The sequence below is a fragment of the Rattus norvegicus genome, chromosome 5 (genome assembly GCF_036323735.1).
Source record: "Rattus norvegicus strain BN/NHsdMcwi chromosome 5, GRCr8, whole genome shotgun sequence".
Taxonomy (NCBI): Eukaryota; Metazoa; Chordata; class Mammalia; order Rodentia; family Muridae; genus Rattus; species Rattus norvegicus.
In genome coordinates, this window is record NC_086023.1 from 118,278,271 (window position 1) to 118,299,024 (window position 20,754).

Here is a 20,754-nt window from a genome sequence, read left to right on the forward strand (position 1 = left end):
CACCTTTCCTGGTTGAGGTGTATAGTGCAGTTTTAAGACAAGTGAAGCTTAACCTTTTTAAAAACCTTTTCTTTACAGGGATTTAGAGATGAGCCGTATCTTGAAGAACTCGTGGATGAACCTTTTCTAGATTTGGGAAAGTCTTTGCAGTTCCAACAAAAAGACATGGACAGCAGCTCAGAAGCCTGGGAAATGCATGAATTCCTGAGCCCTCGGCTGGAGAGAAGGGGTGAGGAAAGAGAGATGCTTGTTGACGAGGAGTATGAGATCTACCAAGACCGCCTCCGGGACATGGAAGCACACCCACCACCTCCTCACATTCGGGAGCCCACTTCTGCATCTCCCAGGCTGGATCTCCAGGCCGGCCCCCAGTGGCTGCATGCTGACCTCTCAGGAGGAGAGATACTCGAGTGTCACGACACAGAGTCCATGATGACTGCTTATCCCCAGGAGATGCAGGACTATAGCTTCAGCACCACAGACATGGTACGGCTTTGCTACACAGCCACCTCCTCCTCGCCCTGCCCCTCCGCCCCTTGCTCATATCACTCCCACAGATAAAACAGAAAGGAAATGGGCTTTTCACAGTCAGGGTGACTGACAGGATGCACTGCCAGGAGCAGAGCTGTGTGCTTGAGGTCACCCTCTTTGTATCACACTGCTTCTCTGAAATCGTGAGCTATGGATTACCTTGCTCTCTGTGTGTGTGTGTGTGTGTGTGTGTGTGTGTGTCTGTGTGTGTGTGTGTGTGTGTGTGTAACATTTTTCTTCTCATTTCTCAGTTCAATAAAGAGTTCTTTAATCCTTAAGATTTTTTTTTAAATTCCCTAAAGGTAACATAGTTATATGTTTCTTGTATGGTATATTTGTCAGGGCAAAATTAACATAAAGTACATTATATATTATACATTATTATATACAGTACATTATTATTGCTCTCTTTGCTGTTCATAACATTCTCCACTATGTGTGATGCAACTGTAGTGTGGCCAGAGAGTGACTTGCATGTTTGAGACTGCCTGTCTCAAACTTGGTAGGAAGCATTAACCTTCAGTAGGTTATCCTTACTATTAAATCACCAGTGAACTGGATTTTTTTAAAAATAAAATTATGTTTAATTAGTTGCCTTTTTGTTTTTTTTTTTTTTTTGGTTTTTTGTTTGTTTGTTTGTTTGTTTGTTTTTGAGGCAGGGTTTCTCTGCATAGCCTTGGCTGTCCTGGAACACGCTGTGTGGAACAGGCTGGCCTCACACTCAGAAATCCACCTGCCTCCACCTCCCACACTCAGAAATCCTCCTGCCACCACCTCCTGGCCACCTGTCATATTGTCTTACTTTGTTTACTTTCTGGCCTGAATTACTTTTCAGACATGTAAGAAGAAAGTGACTCTAGATGGTGTTTTTATTTGTTGACGTTTTTTAGTTTTCTTACATGTGTGAGCATTTTGCCTGCATGTATGTTTGTGCACCATGTTCATGGCTGCTGCTTGCAGAGGCTAGAACTGGATGTCAGATCCCTGGAACTGGAGCTACAGATGCTCGTTAGCTGTCATGGGGTGCTGGGAATCGAGCCAGAGCCCATCGAAAGATCACCAGTGGCTCTTACCTCTGAGCCACCTTGGCTGCCCTAGAGGTGTCTTAAAGGTCTGAGGGTAGTGTGTTCATACAGGTCCCTGCTGTCTGCACAGGCAGGTCCTTTCTGCGTGATAAGCAAAGTAGGTGGAAGGAAGCTGGCTTTCTTTCTCCCTTGCCTCCCATGGACGTTTTCCCTCTGTTCCTCATGCAGATCCTATGGCTTTGTTCTGTTGGGCAAGGTGCTACCCTAGCAATTGATGCAGCCTCAAAGATGCCCAGCCGCAGAGGGTTCTGGGCAGCCTACCAGGGAGCAGATGTTTTTAATGTGTAAGTGGTGCTGAGAGCAGTGACACCGTTGCCTGGTGTCCCCCACTGACAATAGCTTTCTCTGACAGCCCTTCCCCATGTCCTCAGTGTTCATTCAGTTCACACCGGATGTCCACTGAGATAAGCACACTGAACCAGAGATTGCTGAACATGTACATACTTTTATTTTGGCTGCTTTTTCCCATAAATAGAAAACTCCTATTCATTTAAATAAAAGACAAGTTAAAATACTGGTCCATGTTGCTACTTAAACATTTAAGGCAAAGGGCGAACTAGACAAATATATTTAGAACAGTTACTGGATACATGTAGTCCAAAGTCATGTCTCAAATGTTGTATCAGGTTAAATCTTCTGCATATTTCCTGTCTATGTTCACAACAGTCACTTTCAGGTCACTCCAATTTCCTGTGTAGCTTGTTTGAGGTAAGGCAGTTCTTTAATTTGTACTTGTTAGTTTGCTCTTGGCTTCCATGGTAAACGCTGACCAAAATCAGCCTTGGCAGGGAGTGTTGGCTTCAGCTTATACTTCTAGGTCATAGCCTATCACTAGGGTAAGACAAGGCAGCCACTCAAGCAAAAAGTGAAGCTGAAATACTGCTTACTGGCTTACTCTCGGGCTCCTACTCTGCTAGCTTCTTGTACAGTCCAGACCAACTGATTAGAGATGGTGCCGCCAGCATGGGCTGAGCCCTTTCAGCCATGTCACGGGCCGGGATCCTTAGGACTGTCCTAAAGGTGAGGTTTTGTCTTCTCAGGTGACTCTGGGTGCCAAGCTGACAATCATATCTAACCAATACTGTGGGCGTTTGGTAAAGTGGTTTTATTGAGGCTTGTTCAAGACCATACTCAGTGCTCACGGTTTGGAAGACGCGCACTTTAATTTCTGGACTGGTATATAGTTGCCCGTATTGGTTACTATATCTTGCTTTAAAAATACACACGACTAAAGTAAGTTATAGAAGAATGTATTTGGGTTTAGAGTTCTAAAAGGTTAGAGACCATGACGGCAGCAAGTACAGCTAGATACACACTGGCTGTATCTAGAAGATGGGGGTTGGCGAGGAGACGGGAAGAGTACCAGGCTTGGAAACCTCGGAGCTCTGCCCAGGCGGCCTACCTCCTCCTGCAGTGCCACATGTCCTAACCTGCAGTGCCACATGTCCTAACCTGCCCAGCAGCACCACCAGCCAAGGAGCCAGTGCTCAAACATCTGAGCCACTGGGACATCTCATCCCGACCAGTGCAGGGGCCGACCTCTTTGTTGCTTCCCTTACTGAATTCTCTTTTCCAGGCATTCCTGCTTGTTAGGACCATTTTCTATGTAGAAGGAAGAAGTTAGATCTCAAATAAAAATCAGCTCAGAGGACTGGTGGTCCATTTTCACACATGCTGTGAATGTTGTTATAAATTAAAATAGCCAATATGTGTTCATACTATTTCCTCTACACTTATTCAATTCACATTGAATTATATGGTTTATGGTTGTAGGATATATTGATAAAGATTGTTTTAGCTCTAATAAACTCTGAATTACTACCACTTGATTTTCTATTAATTCTATTAATGGTGGAGTGGGCTTGGATCTTTACTTGCCCACTGTTTGAACTGATGGACCTCTGGAATCATACCTTATCTTGGAATCATACCTTATCATGGAATCATTCCTTATCGTACAATCATTCCTTATCATACAATCATTTCTTATCATGTAATCCATGTTTGTCATTTCCTATGCACGTCTTGAACCTGAAGCTGACTGCACAGCATTTTCAGTGGCCTGTATTCCATCATATGACGTCACATATGGAATTTTCCACTTGTGTAATGTAGGAACTTCCTTCAGATTTAGGAATAAACTAAGCTATCCAACCTATACTATTAACATAGATGATACAACGTTACAACCCCTGAGAGGATTTAAAACTATACTCAAATGTGTTAGGAACGTGTAGTTCTTAGCACCCATTTAGTGTCCTGAAGAGGGTTGAGGACCATTATTGCTTCTGTCATGGTAAATACCACTACACTGTTGGGTGACCACCATCTCTGTCCATCTCCAGAACCTTAGCTTCCTTCACAGAAATGTCGAGCCCATCGATTAATACATGCCCTCCCCTTGCCCGTCCCTGGCACTAGCTGTAACTCTATCTTCTGTTTAAGAATTTGAGTACTTTGTAGAAGTGAAGCTGTGATAACTACCATTCTATGCCTGGCTTATTCCATTGAGCGTAAGCTCTTCAAGGTTCATTCATGTATGTCCAACCACCTCACCTCATTTTCCCTCTGTGTGTGTCTCAGTGGAAAATCTTTTCTTCTGACCCTTTCAGATCAGATCTCGGAGAGTATCTGGTAAAGTGAGAGATGGCATTAGTGGAGAATTAAAAAGGATTTCTGTGGGTAGAACACATTGTTTTGTTTAGAAACCACAGTGAAGTTGTGAGGGTGCAGAGGGGTTGCCACCTTCCGGCTGGAGTGGGTCTTAGGACTGCTGTTCTTTATGAGAGTAGACCCAGCCTCCTGGACCGGTGACAGCTTATTCCCCCAAGTGGCTTCTTGGCATACCCCTCACCCCTGCCTTTGCATGTGGGTTTTTTGTTTGTTTGTCTTGTTTTGTTTTTTGAGACATGGTCTTACTTGTGTAGGACAGGCTCTCATCCACCTTGAAATGGACTTGCCTCAGTTCTCAGGGTCATCCAGCCAGCCAAAGCTGCCGCTTTTAGTCATGTAAGGGAAGCTCTAAAGAATGGCGTCTTTTTGTACCTGCAGAATGTATGGTGTTTGTAGCTTAAGTCATCTGTGTAGCAACTCGCAGCATCTGAGAGTTGTCTCTCACGTGGCACATTTCGGCTTTCCACATATGCGCTGGGTACTGAACCAGGGTCCTTTGAAATGGCCATATGTGCTTTTAACTACTGAGCCATGACCTGGGCCAGCAATTCGATCTTCAGCGACAGGGCCCTCAGAAAGGGGACCAGGCGATCGGAAGCGATGATAGACGATAAGAAGATAAGGAAGTTTGAGACCAGGTTTGTACAAGCTATGACTTAGGTCAAGTAAGCCTATTAAGTACAGCACCTTATGTTCTGTTTCGAGGGGAGAAGTGGGGCAGAGTAAGCTGAGCCTGTCATACAATGGGACCAAGTCAGTGGGAAGCTAATTAAACAAGTTCACAAGGGCAGCACAGCATCTCGAGAGCGTTATAAATCTACCATACAGCAGTCTTGGGACTGATAACCATGGCCAAATATGGTGGGAAGATTGGGTTCTTGGGATCTGAAGCCACAGTTTCCCCAAGGCCTTGGCCTCAGGCCATGACCTGCTCTGCCAAGCATATTCCTGTTTTTAGAGAAGGCTGTGTTTCTTCTCTGTACATCAGTGCATCGAGGTGTGTGTGTGGGAGGGGGAGCCCTTAAAGGCCCGGGGCCCAGGCTATTACTGGGTTTGCCAAACACTTTTCTTCTCTATACACCAGGGACCCAGGGGAAGCCTAGGCTGATCAGTCCAGCCCTCAGTAGAGCCGTGTCTCCAGTCCTCCACACTATTGTTCTTGGATAATGTTGCTGTAAATGTTGGCATATAAATACCTGCTCATGACCTGTCTTTGGTTCTCTTGGGTTGTCAAACTAAATCACAACCAGAGATTCTTCAAAGGAACCTGGTGTTTCTTTGGGAGTGACAGGATGTGAATGCATAGGTCATAGGGATCAGTAAGCATTTCCAAGAGTCTAAAGTGAGTTTGTAAAAGAGAAGAATTTATGGTTACAGTTCATTGGATATGAAGTTCCTTCTCTTGAAGTCCTAAAGCCGTAGTTGGCCCAGCTTATTAATGGAGATGATTATCAGGCAAAGCGTTCTGTTAGAAGTGCCTTGTCTGAACGTTTGCAGAACTAACAGATACCAAGTATTGTAAATGAAATGTGTGGGTTCCTGGGGCATGTCAAGCCTGGGGTGTTCCCACTGGAAGATGTTAGGAAAAGCTGAGCATGGTGGGTACATGGAGTAAATGAGCCAGGTGACCCCAAAATATGGGAGGTGGAGGCAGAGGATTAGGAGTTCAGGACCAGCTTTTGCTCTATAGTAAATTTGAAGTCAGTGCTGGGTTAGACCCTGACTTTAAACCAACAAAGAGCAAAGACCTTAGACATTGTCTCTGACAGGCAAACCCTGCTCCTATCCTTTCCTCATTGTCTGTTTCCGATCTCACTGTGATGTGACCAGAGGGCTTTGGTTAGTTTTTGCCAGAGCATTGTACTTGTGCAGTGGCCAGGGTCCAGCTTTGTCACACCCTCGCTAATGCTGCTTTGTCTGACTTTTTCAGATTTCTGTTTGTGAGTAGCAATTGTGCCCTACTGTGGGATTAGTTTTGAGATGGCGACGTGCTTATGTCCCAGTGCCTTAGTTCCTGTCCTGTTGTGCGAGGTGACGGCCGGCTGCCCAACAGAAATTTTAAAGGAAGAGGGGGTTACCTTGGCTCATGGCTTCAAGGGATTTCTACCTGTTTATTACTGCAGGGAATGCAAAATGGTGAGAACAGTTCTTGGTGGCAGGAATGTGGGAGAAGCTTATTCAGTGGCAGTGAACAGGGAATGGAGAACACAGGCTGGAACCAGAGGTGACCGGAACCCTACGAGGCCCATTCCTAGTGACCAGCTGCTGCTTGCTAGGCCCTGCTTCCTGGAGGTTTCAGTGTTCAGAGGATCACTGCAGGCACTTTATGGCCTGCAGGGGGCATTTCAGATTCCAAGCAGCTCTGGCTGGCTGTGAATTCCACATTCTCTCGCCTTAGGCCTCAGAGATTACAGACATGTACCAGCACACCTATCTTGTTATGACTTTGATTTGCATTTTGTTAGTTAGTGGTTAGTGATGTTAAGCATCTTTTTATGTTGACCCCATATGTATTTGTGGGAAAACCTGCTTTGCAACCATCTGCCCATTTTTTAAATGTTTTGATTTTTTTGTTTATGTTTTTGTTTTGATTTTGCTTCTGGATTATTTACCTCATAACGATGGGGTCTTTTTTCCCTTCTATTTGTAGAGGAATAAAAACCCAAAATCAATTTTCTAAAGGTCTAACCTTTCAAATTTGCTTCCTGAAGGCTGGGAAGATGGCTCAGCAGTTAAGAACACTGCTCTAGGGGCTGGGGATTTAGCTCAGTGGTAGAGCGCTTACCTAGGAAGCGCAAGGCCCTGGGTTCGGTCCCCAGCTCCGAAAAAAAAAGAACAAAAAAAAAAAAAAAAAAAAAAAAGAACACTGCTCTACCAGAGGACCTGGGCTCAGTGTCAGTACCTACCAGGCAGGCACTAAGGTGCACAAGCATGTAGACAAAGCATTCATACATGTCAAATAAAATCAAAGAGAATAAAATTTGAATCTTCTTTACTAAAATCCAAAATTATTTCAAAATGTTTCCTCGTTGAGTACCCCAGTTCTTCTGTCCACTCTTTTCCTTTCTTTGGGAAGTTACTGTTGCTTTTCTTCCAGTCCCGCAAGTAGTCGTACCACTTCTCACACCCGTGCGATCTTAGAGGTGGGCAGTGCACTGTAGGCTCCGGTGGCCACCTGCCTTTATTATATTCTCTTCTGTGACCATTATTTGTTTGATGAAGCTGTCAGGAATTAGCATGGCAGTTCTCAGAATACGTTCTCTACCACTGAAGTTTGGCTATTTTCCTTTTAAGATTTATTTGTTTTATGTGAGTACATTGTCGCTGTCTTCAGACACACCAGAAGAGGGGTTAGATTCTGTTACAGATGGTTGTGGGCCACCATGTGGTTGCTGGGAATTGAACCCAGGACCTCTGGAAGAGCAGCCAGTGCTCTTAACTACCAGGCTATCTCTCTAGATCCAAAGACTGACTATTCTAATTCTATAGAAAGTGGATCATTAGAAAATATAAACTTTCTTCACTTTGAACAATCAAAATCTCCAACAATAAAAAATCAACAGTAGTGCCTGGTGTCGTGGTACAGTTTTGTGATTCTAGCGGTCAGGAGCTGGAAGCAAAGGATCACAAACGAGGCCGGCTCAAACGGAGCGGGACCACATTATGGAGCTTGGAAAAGTAAGACCAAAGTTTTTAAAACGCTAATCTTAAATTAATTAATATATCTATATGGTAAGCATGTTTATAATCTTCCCTCTTCCTCCCTCTCTTCCTTCTCGACAATAAATCTTTTTATTAAAAAACTTTTTTAAATTTATGCTTATAGAAAGTTATGACAACTTGTGTTCTATGTCTGGGCTGCTACAACAGACATACCATTTTCTGGGGGAGGTTAACATCAGAAATTTATTATCCTTCTGAGGCTGAGAAGTCTAAGGTCAAGGAGTCAGTAGTTTCAATGCTTAAGAAGGGCTCAATTTATAGTTTACAAATGAACCTTCTATAAGTGGGTCATCTAGAAACGGTGTATTGCACCTTTTCTTTCCGGTCACCAGTGTCCTTCACTAAGGCACTGTTCCGTGACCTGCATGCCTCACTGAGGCCTGCCACTGAGGCCTGCCACTGAGGCCTGCCACTGAGGCCTGCCTCCTAACTCCTCTACTTGGGAGATGTGGGGCCAGACAAATTCTGTTTCCAAGGTTGCAGGGCCCTGAAATTAAATTACACTAAAATAGATAAACAAGAGAAAAGCATGCACACTTACTTCATAGCTTTATGTAGCATGGGGGCCTCGTAAGGGAGGACCCAGAACAGGTGGAGTCAGTTCCTCAGGGACTGACTGACTGCTGAGGACTACTAAGCTGTGAAAGCGCTACTCAGTGTTAGGGAGAGAGAGGCTTAAGGCCTCTGCTGCTCATCCCTGAAGATAGAGATGTGGCATTCTCTTTCCCTTCAGGGACAATGTCTTTCACGAGGGGATTTCGATTCCTGCTTCTTGTAAGAAACAGCTTGAAGTTCAAAGCGATTCTTTTGTACCTGCTGTGTTTCAAGTGCATTCGATTTAAAGTCTGTGTCTCACTACTTGACCTCTTTGAGTATTTTGATTTAACATAAGACTTCGGAGAAGACCCTAGTGTTTTAGCATCCCAGCAGAGTCTGTCTTTAAAAATCTGTAAAACACATGGCCAGGGAGGGAAGGCGAGAGGAAAGCACACTAAGTTATCAGCAGTGTCTGTCAATCTCTAAGTCCTCTTTTGGGCCAGTCTGCCTGACAGGCATCTGGTGTATGCCTATGAGTCCAGTTGTTGGAAGGCTGTGAGTTCAAAGCCAACCTGGGTCAGTCAGTGAGATCCTGTCTGGAAGATGAAAATAGGTATACAGCAAGCAAAGAAAATAATAGGGCAAGGGGAGTAGAGCAAAGGCTGAGAAATAGCAATGTCTTAGGAACACACACATCTAGGAGGCCATATATCACCAAGTGACTTGACTGACAGCCAGTTTGTGGTTTGTTTGTCTTTGTCTGTTATGGGTTATGCTCACTTGTATTCATTTGCTAATGCTTATAAACAAAACTCTTCCTAACTCTCCAGGTTTGCAGGTCTAGGCAGCATTTGTTGCAAGTCATGGGAGAATAAACCCCATGCGGGTGGGGGGAGGGGGAGGTCCAGGGGGTGTGGGCACAAGTGCGGGCACAGCAGCTCGCAGCCCCAGTTATCCATTGTATCGATGTCTGGTTTGAACAACATTGTGGCATTCTCACTGCTGCTTTAATATGCTGAATTTCTGGTTTTCTTTCTTTTCAAGATGAAAGAAACATTTGGCCTTGACTCCCGGCCGCCCATGCCCTCCTCTGAAGGAAATGGTCAGCACGGCCGATTTGATGACTTGGAACATCTTCACTCACTAGTGAGCCACGGCCTGGATTTAGGTTTGTGAGCATTGTTAGGGTATCTGTGGTCCTTGTCCTTTGCTTTGTATACAGTGTGTTATACTGTCACACTTACATCCGGCATGCTGCTTTTAAAGTTTTGAGATTAAACCATAATTACGTTGACTCCTGCTTACCTTTTGGCCCTCCAGTCCCTTCCATCTCCTCACTATGATCTTTTGAACTTAAAACTTACTTCACCTGTCTTGGGACAAGGTTGGCTGAGAATTTCAACTTGATCTTTGAATTTCTGTGTATGGAGAAGGCTACACATGCTCTGTCTCATTCTGCTTTGTACTATAGCATAGACTGGAAGTGAGGCTCCTCCTTTACGTGAACTGCGTCTCTACTGATATATGTTAAAGTCTCCGATGCTATTAAGTGAAATTGCCAGCTCACTGGATGGAGCTGTTAAATATTAATAAAGGGGTGCATAGTTGAAACATTTATGAAGTATTTTCATAACCATAAATTATAGTTGATTCTAGTACATTAATAACTTAGGTTCCATTAAAGAATTCTGAAAGTGTTATGCCTCTTTGCCAACTCAGAATATCAACCTTCATATACTTTTATCCATCTAACAGTGAGATACTGACTTTTGCTCTGATACTGAGATCCCGGGTGAGACTATTGTGACATCACATCGGGACTCCGAGCCACTGGGCAGGATCTATGCTGCTGGAACCAGCTTGGCAGAACACGCTTGGCTGTGACATCTCATGTATCACGAGAAAGCTTTAGAACTTGATGACAGTTGGCCGTGAGGTCAAGACTGTTGTGTAGAGCCACAGAACAGAGCCTGATGGTGGATAAAGCCATGCAGTGCTGACATTGGGTGGCCCTCTGCGTGACCAGAGCAGGACTTCAACTAAAGAACCGTAGCTCAGATGAGTCTGCCCCCTTTCAGGCTCATAGCTTTTATCTTTCCTGCAGGAGATCTACTTTCTAACTTCACCCCATTTCCATGGGCCTCTGGTTAGTGAGGACTTCCTCGCCCATGGTTGTGATAAGAGTGGACAGCACACACTGGCCTGGTCACAGCGCACACTGGCCTGGTCACAGCACACACTGGCCTGGTCACAGCACACACTGGCCTGGTCACAGTACACACTGGCCTGGTCACAGCACACACTGGCCTGGTCACAGCACACACTGGCCTGGTCACAGCACACACTGGCCTGGTCACAGCTCACACTGGCCTGGCTACAGTGCACACTGGCCTGGTCACAGCACACACTGTCCTGGCCACAGTGCACACTGGCCTGGTCACAGCACACACTGGCCTGGCTACAGCACACACTGGCCTGGCTACAGCACACACTGGCCTGGTCACAGCACACACTGGCCTGGCTACAGTGCACACTGGCCTGGTCACAGCACACACTGGCCTGGTCACAGCACACACTGGCCTGGTCACAGCACACACTGGCCTGGCTACAGCACACACTGGCCTGGCTACAGCACACACTGGCCTGGTCACAGCTCACACTGGCCTGGTCACAGCACACACTGGCCTGGTCACAGCTCACACTGGCCTGGTCACAGCACACACTGGCCTGGCTACAGTGCACACTGGCCTGGCCACAGCTCACACTGGCCTGGTCACAGCACACACTGGCCTGGTCACAGCTCACACTGGCCTGGTCACAGCTCACACTGGCCTGGCCACCGTAGTTGTTTTGTATGTGTCTTGCTGGGCACTGCTTGGGAACTTGCTGTCCTTCCTCTCTGCCTTTCTCCCTCCCTTCCGCCCTTCTTTACTTCCATTCAGCTTCTTATCATTAAATCAAATCCCCCAACAATGCTTCTGTGTGACTGTGTGTGAAAACCACCCCACCCCGAGTTTAAGTCCTAATTTCAAAGGCTCTATATTAATTATACAGAATTGAGTTTTATTACGGCGTTTCCAATCAGATATGTGATGTCTTTGGCCACATTCATCTCCGTTACCCTCTTGCTCCCTGTTACTCATCGATCCTCTTCCTCTTTCCAACTTGTCCCCTTTCTACCTTCATGTCATCTCTTCACCAGTGACCCAGTGACATCCATTAGGGTTTCTTAGAGAAGCACAGGTGGGGCATTCTTTATGGGGGCATACACAACTTGTTGGTGACTGCATTACTGAAGAAACTAACATCCCCTCTCCCAGAAACCATCTGTAGATTCTCACAGAGGAGTTGGGGGAACACCGTTCAACTTTACAAGGCCATATGTAGTTATTCTTAAAAATATCACTTGGGGACTGCTGCTAAAGTCATGTGTTGTGGACTTGTCCTCGATCAGAAACCATTTATAAGCACAGGCGCCAGGAGATGCTGTGACAGACGTGACTCTATTGCTTGGTTGATCATCATGCCAAGCAAGGAGGACAGAGATGTGGGCTGATAGATGTCTCAGCAAACATGCATACCAAGTTGGTAAAATTCAGATTTTCATTTTCCTCTTGAGAGCTTTGCTCAGCAAGCAACAGACCCTACTTGAATACCAGGCTGCTCTGTAGTAAGCCGATGATCTGCTGGTAACCTCTCCAAGCCTCTCTTTCCTCGGGTGGAAGTCAAAGACTAGATCTGAGAGTTTGGGAATCCCTTTCAAATCTGCAGTGCACAAGCCCACTCCATTAGCAACAAGCCATCTTACCTTTATAGAGCAATTAATTTTAAAATCATCTATTGATAGCCTGTGTGTAACAGGCTATTCATGACCTTATGGCTAATCTAAAGCAATGACTTTGGACTTTGGATGTGACTAAGTGGCAGTAGAGCGCACGGTGGTGTCGTCACCAACAGAAAACAGCGGCAAAAAAAACCAAAACAAAACAAAAAACCAACCACACCAGCATAATGTGGTTTCTTTAAAACACTCACAGTCCATGGAGTGTGAGAACAAACTTGTAAATGAGTTTCCCAAGACTCCCAGAAGAAACAACTCCGTTTCCATCCTACCGCCCGCTCTGGATGGCTTTCTGTCCTATGTACCCATTTCCAGTCCAGTCCTCGCTGTAGGCGAAGCTTCTGGAGGGCGAGTGCTGTCACGAATGGGCTCAGTTCTCACCGCAGACATAGTATTCGGCAGGTGGGCAGGCAGCAGGCTGCGTGTGCGCCTGTTTAACACCTCAGCTCACTTTGCTTGGTTTCTGTTGCTGAGGTCTACAATCACCTCACCGTGTATAAAGGTTTGGAAAATTCTCCCCATTCCTCGTCTGTAAGCGTTAACTTCCATTTATCCTGGGGCCTTTTTTATAACCTCCCTGTTTTTATAACCTCTGTGCCCATTTCAGCCATTGCCTAACGACTGCATAGGCCTCCAGGACATGATTTGTTTTATGGGCTGGTGGGTGCTGGGAGCACAGGGTGAACAGCTCTATAAAGTATGTGTCAAACACTGTGAGAGGTGAGAAATGGGCATTCGAGTGCTGGCAAAGGGCCAGAGGGGAGGCAGTGGGCAGCAGACCCTGGTAACAGGCATGAGAAGAGGTAACTCTCACAGCACAGCAGTGGACTGTGTGAGAGATTGCTTGGCAAGTGGAACCTTTGTTGTGCCCCCCCCCCATGCATTGAGTGGAGGTGCACAGGCAGCCCCCGGAGCTGTCAGGTCTGGTTTGACCAAGCACCCAGGAGTGGGGTCCCAGTAGTTGGCAGTGAAAGTGTCTGGAGATGGGGAAGGCATCTGAGTATGATAATTCTATTCCCCGTATCTCTGCTGTATTGACACTTGATCAAGACCAGAAGCAAAAGGAGTTGTCATTTAGTAGACAGGTTTCCAATGGATGGCATCCACAGGAAAAGGTGGAACGGGTTGTCTGTGACCGACAAGTCAGTTCCAGTTTCTAGAGACTCAAGTCTCTAAAACAAGATAGAGACACAGATTCAAGGAAGGCCTTTGGTGTAAAATCCTTCATGTTCTCACAGACACGAGGACAGACTAGCTGAGCGTTCATATTGGGTAGAATTTGCTCTAGTGATGAGTAAGCTGATGTTACTGTAGGTGCAGGTCTCTAGAAAGGGCCTCAGCCTCCTCAGCCTGCCTTAGTGATTCCTTTATTGAGCAGACGGAAAGAGGACACGTGTGGCCTGTCTTACACATGTCTTACACCATCTTAACACGTTCTAGGAAACAGGAGGAGGTGAAGGAGGCGGCCGGGGTTCCCTATGTTGGGTTAAAGAGCAGATATCCAAAGCAGTCCTAGAGTCTGGAATAAAGGTCTCCATTAAAAGAAAGTCAGGAGGCTGAGGCACAGGCAAAGCTATAGAGCACTTAGACTGCATGACGAGGACTAGGGTATGGCAGGAAGCATGGAGAAGAGTGGGAAAACTATTTGGACCCTAGTCCTAACACCCTAGGTTAGGTTGGAAGAGGGAGAGGTTTCTGATTTACCTTTGAAGAGCTCTGAGCACAGTAAGGGTAGCAGGACTGGGCAATCAGGCAGACAGGGCAGGCTAGGCCAGGGGCAGGCAGGGCAGGCTAGGCCAGGGGCAGGCAGGGAGCAGGGCAGGCTAGGCCAGGGGCAGGCAGGGAGCAGGGCAGGCTAGGCCAGGGCAGGCAGGGCAGGCTAGAGTCAAGCCAGGTGCGACCACTCAGGGGCTGCAGCTGCAGTGTTTCTTATTTCACTTGTATTTTGGTTTCAGGCTCGCCCACCTCTGGCTCCCATCCTTCTACTTCTTATGGCTGAGTGGAGGTGCTTTTACTTTTGGTGGGGAGTCATAATATTTATTGAGTTCCACCTTTCCCTTCCTCATGCTGTCTCCTGTGCCTAACATACACGATGCAGCTGTGAGTAGTTTCTGGCAACTTGTCTGAAGTCCCTGTATCTTCTCTGTCCCCCGATTGCTTCGTTTTCTTCCCTAGAGCTCAGGGCTTCTGAGCATCCGTCCAGGTGTCCATTCTGTGTCTCACCGTTAGAATGGTAGCTCTGTGCTGCGAGGACTTTTGTAGATTTTTTTGAACTTTCTGGCAAGTAGTAGATGCTCCGTGTACGTTTGTTGAGTGAATATTTAAAAGCCACAAGCGCCTGTATTTGAAGCTCTCAGCCACCTATGACTCCTTACATTTTGCACGATGGTGAATAAAATACATTGTCCTTTTAAAAATTATAACCTCTGGCTTAACTTCTGAAAGAAATCTTTTTTTAAACAAGTGTCCAAATCAAATAACTTTAACAACTTCTTTTTCACATGCATTTGTTTATGAAGAGTCAGAGGTGGCACTGTCCTGCCGTCATGTTCTAGGGCTTGAACTCCAGTCGCCAGACTTGGTTGCAAGCAACTTCCCCTGAGCCAGGGCCCCTCAAATAATAATCTTGGTGAAAGTCTGTATCGTGTTTCATGTTGCTTGGATAAGCGCTGCATTATTTACTGTGATGCCGCCCTGTAAAGTAGCATCCCATCTCCTTGGCTTGAAACCTACACTTTGTAAATCGTAGCATTTCACATTTTCTTTAAGAATACCAATTTCAAAGAAGAATGTCATTCAGGGTCGGGGTTGGTGGGGAGGTTCTTTCAATTCATGGCTCATAGGTTCCAGAGGCTGGCCCCACTGGTTCCTGTCACGGCAAGCCAGGTTCTTCCCTGCATAGCAAAGTTCTCCAGTGCTTGACCTGCTAGTTTTCCCATCCCTGCTGGCTGCACAGAACTGTTCTTCTCGTCAATCATTGAAGTCAGCTGTTCAATCATGCTGCCTTTTTGTCTGTAATTACTCTGCTTTCTGGAAAATAGCCCAGGTAGCCTCGAACTATGTAGCTGGGGATTGCCGTGCACTTCTGATGCTCCTGCCTCTCCCTCCTGAGTGGTGGGATTATTGGCACACACCCCACAGCTGGTTCGTGTGGTGCTGGGGACAAGCCGCATCCCAGCCCTGTCTGGAATCTGCCTCTGGCTGGAGGCCAAAGCCATTGCTCTCCCCTTAACCAGTGTGCCTCGAGGTCATTACACGAGCTCTTCGAAATAGAAACCAAAATTAAGTATAAGAGGCTGAGGCTGGGGCTGGGGAAACGGCCTGGTGGCTAAAGTGTTTGCCACACAAGTGTGAGGGTCAGGATTCTGCCCCTTAGAACCCACGTCAGAGCCGGGTGACAGATAACCACCTCCGAGCCCAGTGCGTGGGAGACAAAGACTGAGCCCTCAGGAGCTGTGTAGCCAGGCTCACTTTAGCAGTGAGCTCTAGGCTCAGAGAGACCCAGCCTTTGTAAGGTAGAGAGGGACCAAGAAAGACACTGCATCACTTCAGGCCTCCACACATGAACACATGAGTGCAGCCACACACGTGAACATGCATACATGCCTGCACACCACACAGATACATATGTAAAGTAAAAAACATAGATGATAATGCAGGGAGAGTGTACATGAGCGCGCGCGCGCGCACACACACACACACACACACACACACACATACACACACACACACACACCAACACACACACACAGACACATACACAGACACACACAGGCACACATACATACATACACATACACACACACACACACATTGACTCTTTAGGTGAAAGCACGTGCCATGTAAACCTGAAAACCTGAAATTAGTTGCCAGATGCATTGCATGACCTTGTGATGCAGTACTCCTGCGGGAGCTGGGAGGCCCAGAGAAGAATTGCTAGACACTCACGCAGCAGCAGGAACTCAAGGACCTTCACAAGATGGAATAGAGAATCCACTCCTGAAAGTTGTCTTACCTTAATTCTTTAAAGAATAAGCATTAAAATAAGAGACTGCCACATGTACACTGTACACACACAGCACAAAATGCATTTCAAAAATTAAAAATAACGCGCTGGAGAGATGGCTCAGAGGTTAAGAGCACTGACTGCTCTTCCAGAGGTCCTGAGTTCAATTCCTGGCAACCACATGGTGGATCACAACCACCATGTAATGGGAGATCTGATGCCCTCTTCTGGCCTGCAGGCATACATGCAAGCAGAACGCTGTATACATAATAAATAAATTAAAAAAAAAAATAACAATTGAGGTTTTGTTTCCAACCCCACCACAAATAAGTCCCTTATAAACTCTACTCACAGGGATTCTGAGGCCCTCTTCTCTGTGGGCAACATATTCATGTTTAATCCCAACAATTAGAAAGCACAGAACTTTGTGGGTTTGAGGTTACCCTTGGCTGCGTAGTGAGACTCCCTCAAACAACCACAACAACAAAAGAATAAGAATCAAAGTCAGAAACTTGACCAACGACTCACTCCTGCTTGCAGGCACAAGAGCCTGAGCTAAAATCTCCAACATCTGTGTATAAAGCTGGGCATATGTGCTTGTAATCCCAGCACTGGGAGGCGAGATAGGCTGATCCCGAGGGCTCTCCGGCAGGCCAGCCGAACGAACGGTGAGCTTCCGGTTCTGGAGAGACCCTGTCTCAAGACAATAAGGCAGAAGGTAGTAGAGGAAGAGAGCTCATGTCTTGTTCTGCCTTCCCACGTGTGCACCCATGCTCACCTCTGTGCACACTTGTGTGTAGCACCCCCGCATAGGGGTTACCCCCTAACAAAGGTAAACTTTGAAATAAATTATGATAATTTGTGCTCAGTGGCCGGTTATCCAAAATTGGGTCAGCAAGATGGCCGGGCAGGTGAAGGCACTTGCTGGGAAGCAAACCAAGTCCTACCCATTGTCTTCTGACCTACACATGCATGCACTGTGGGATGTGTGCACCCCCTTGCCTGTACTGGTACAAACTAAAAATTAGCAAAATCTTTAACCTGAATTTCCCCTTTCATAAAATATAATTAATAATGTTCTTTCCTTCTTATAATTATCTATGAAAATAGAATGTGTCAACAGATATAAAAGAATTCTGCTGTTTCTAAACTAAGCCCTTCAAATTGTAAGAACTCTTAGTTGTTCAATGGGGTCATTTTGTTTAAATGAATAAATTCTAAAGTACCAGTGGCGAGAATAGCTCAGGACAAGAAAGGAAAACTTTGGATGAATTAGTGATATTGATAGAGTACTTAGTTTAGTTCATTTGTTTGTCCCCCCACCCCCACCCCCCAAGGACCACTGGAAATGTGACCTTCCTCCTTCTGGCCCTTCCTTGCTTCGATTTTCAGTGGTGCTTGCTGCCGCCTGGCGTTAAGTCTTTGATGTACAGACGTTGGTGTCAGCCACCGCCTAGCTGGAAGGGTCATACCTTTACCACCGTGTTGAATTGCTGACTGTATTGTGTTTTTCACCATCTGGATTCTTCAGGCATGATGACTCCAAGTGACTTGCAAGGCCCTGGCGTGCTTGTAGATCTTCCAGCTGTCACCCAAAGAAGAGAACAGGAAGAGTTGCCCCTGTACCGACTCCCCAGTGCCCGTGTGGTCACCAAGCCTTCCTCGCACGTGGGAATGGTGTCTTCACGACATGCAAATGCTGCATGGTATGGTGTCCTTCCTTTAACTTTTCATTTTATTTCTTCCTTTAAGAAGTTGTTTCTAAGTTATACAAAGTAGTATATTTACTTTTTATTATTATTGTCATATACAGTGGTATATTTTATGTCATTTTCTTACGCGTATGACTTTGTCCTGAGTGCTAACTTATACCCCACCACCAGCCCCCATGCCAACATTCCCCTGTGTTCCCTGTCCACTGTGGTTTGGCTTCTATTTCTAGAAAATGTACAATTTAAGTGAAACATTTAGAAAATGTAGAAGGATACTATGACTATATCTATGTTAGACAATTACTATTAAAATTTTACATTGTGTTTAAAATTAGGTCACACATAGAATTTCATATTTTTATTCACAAAATGGATTGCACACAGTATGCTTAGGGAATGGGATGTTAATTCAGAGTTTCTATTGCCTGGTCAGCAAGCAGACTTGAGGACAAAGGATATGTAGATACAGTGTCAGAAAATCTATAGGGAATGATGACAAATGTCACTTTATAAGACTCATGGTTCTAGAGTAGGAAGCTGGGTAGGAGGACATTAATTCTTTGATAAAGGCCAATAAACAGGTTGGCAAGTTATCAGGTTATCTGGGGACATGTTGAGGATTAAAACATTCCTAAATCATCAAAGTAGATGGAATCCATTGGATGTAGGAATCTGGAAATGCTGTGTATTCCTTGAGAACGTGTCATTGAGAACGTGGTCAAGTACAGATGAAGCTCTTGGGTTTGAAAGATCATCTGTGGAAGTGCAAGCAGCAAGGGGATGATGCGCCTTCCAAGTCCTGCCACAAGTGGTGCCTGACTGGAGAGAGGAAGGGGAGGTGGGGCTGACACAACAGGTAGGAGGAAGGCCTTGAACTGCAAACCAGGGGAAGAGCTGTGGTGTGGCCAGAGATGAGCCACGATAAACATTCTGTGAGGCTCTTATGGACAGAGCAGTTTTGTTTGTCTGTGCTGTGGTGTTGGATAGAAATCACAATTGAGAGTAGAAGATAAAGGCCAGAGTTAGACATGGCAGGAACTGGATGAAGTTGAGAATCCTGCCCATGTAAAGAGGCTGGCACTATATGACTAAGGTAAGGAGGATACACATACATGCATGTCTATGTTTTATTATATATGACCGTATAAATGCAGGCCACGTCTATGTTTTATTATATATGACCGTGTAAATGCAGGCAAGGGTGCCTGAGTGAGTCAGCAACAGTCTGTGTCCCCAGAGACACCTCAGAGTAGAAAGGTTGCGGACAAATTTCATGACTTTATGTTGTCCAATCACGTGTCAGTGAAGCACCTTTGGTTTTTAGTTTGTCTTGTGCTTAGTGTTGCTCGTTGAATCTGATAGAAGTGAAACTATTTCTCTACACTGGAGTTTGTTAACTGAGGAAATGGGAAAGAGCCATGCCCATTTCCTTCTGCCCAAAGAGGAGTAGAAAGATAGACAATCAACTCTGTCCATAAAACTGGAAAAAATACCTAGAACAGGCTGGTGCAGGTCATGGTAGATGTTTAATCCAGAGGCAGTGGTGATGGAAATGGCAAGATATTGATTGTTTCATGGCCTCAGGAGCCTTGCTGAATTTAATAAAATACTCAGATTATAGCATTTTCTGTTGTTGTTTTAAAATAATGAAAGGATCAAATCACAGTACACTAAGCAAAGTTTTGAGCCTGAAAATGAACTTGAGGTGAAAGACCTGTGTTTGGGACTTAATAGGGAAATGGACAAATACTGATGAGGGTCTGAGTGAAGGAAACCCTCTCATCGCTGTAAGGACGGCGAGCTGGTCCAGCCTCCATGCAAGATGGGTTGACAGCTTCTTAAAAATTAGATCCAGCACATGATCTCCACACTACGCCCGCCTTGGGTGTTTGCACAAAGGCCTCAACCCAGCACACCAGAGACACTTGCATATCCACGTCTGCTGCAGCACTGCTCGTGGCCAAGTCATGGCACCAGCCTCTGTGCCCAACAGCAGGAGTGAGTGAGGAAACTGTGGTGAATATTCCCAATGGAATTCTTTTCAGCCATAAAGACTAGGAATGCTATGCCATTGGCAAGAAGGTGGGTGCAACTCAAGTTATTAAGTGAATCAAGAAGCAAGTAAATTGTCAGGAAGACAATGCATATTTTTCTTATATGTGCTCCTGGATTTTATATTGATATGTAAAACCATATCACTTGAAAGCAATAGTATAATTGTGTAGAGAAACAAGCAGTGTTAACCGGAGGGGTCAGGGAGGGAACACAATACCTTTCATATCAAATATATATGGAATGAAATCTCTTTAGGATGCAAAGCAGACTGGCAGGATGGTCCAGCAGGTGAAAGGAATCTGCCTCCAAACACTTGAGTTCAGTCCCTGGGACCCACATGCTGAAGGAGAGACTTAACTTCCACAGCTTATCCTGTGACCTCATACATGCGCTGTGGCACATACCCGTTCACCTAGACAGCCTCTCCCACAAATGGTCCTAGGGAACCAGTGTCTATAAGTAACAGAATGAAACCCGATCCTTATTTACCCTGCACCAATATCTATTGATATATCAAAACTGTGATGTAAAACCAAAAATTCAAGTATTCAATGAAAAAAAACTGAAACGTTCAGTTTGGGTAGCCTTCAC

The 20,754-nt window shown here is 45.5% G+C and overlaps 1 protein-coding gene across 7 annotated transcripts in view; it reads left to right on the forward strand.

Annotated features, from left to right (window-relative positions):
- The window catches only part of Patj (PATJ, crumbs cell polarity complex component), a 302,745-nt gene that overhangs the window by 100,714 nt on the left and 181,277 nt on the right, over positions 1 to 20,754 (forward strand). For 6 of the 7 annotated variants that reach the window (XM_039109186.2, XM_039109188.2, XM_063287101.1 and 3 more), the window contains exons 20-22: positions 79 to 486; positions 9,594 to 9,717; positions 17,928 to 18,102. In XM_039109186.2, the coding sequence (XP_038965114.1) occupies positions 79 to 486; positions 9,594 to 9,717; positions 17,928 to 18,102 (707 nt within the window). Of the gene's footprint in view, positions 1 to 78; positions 487 to 9,593; positions 9,718 to 17,927; positions 18,103 to 19,842; positions 20,072 to 20,754 lie in introns of those variants that run through there. The other variant, XM_008763915.4, reaches the window with a different exon arrangement.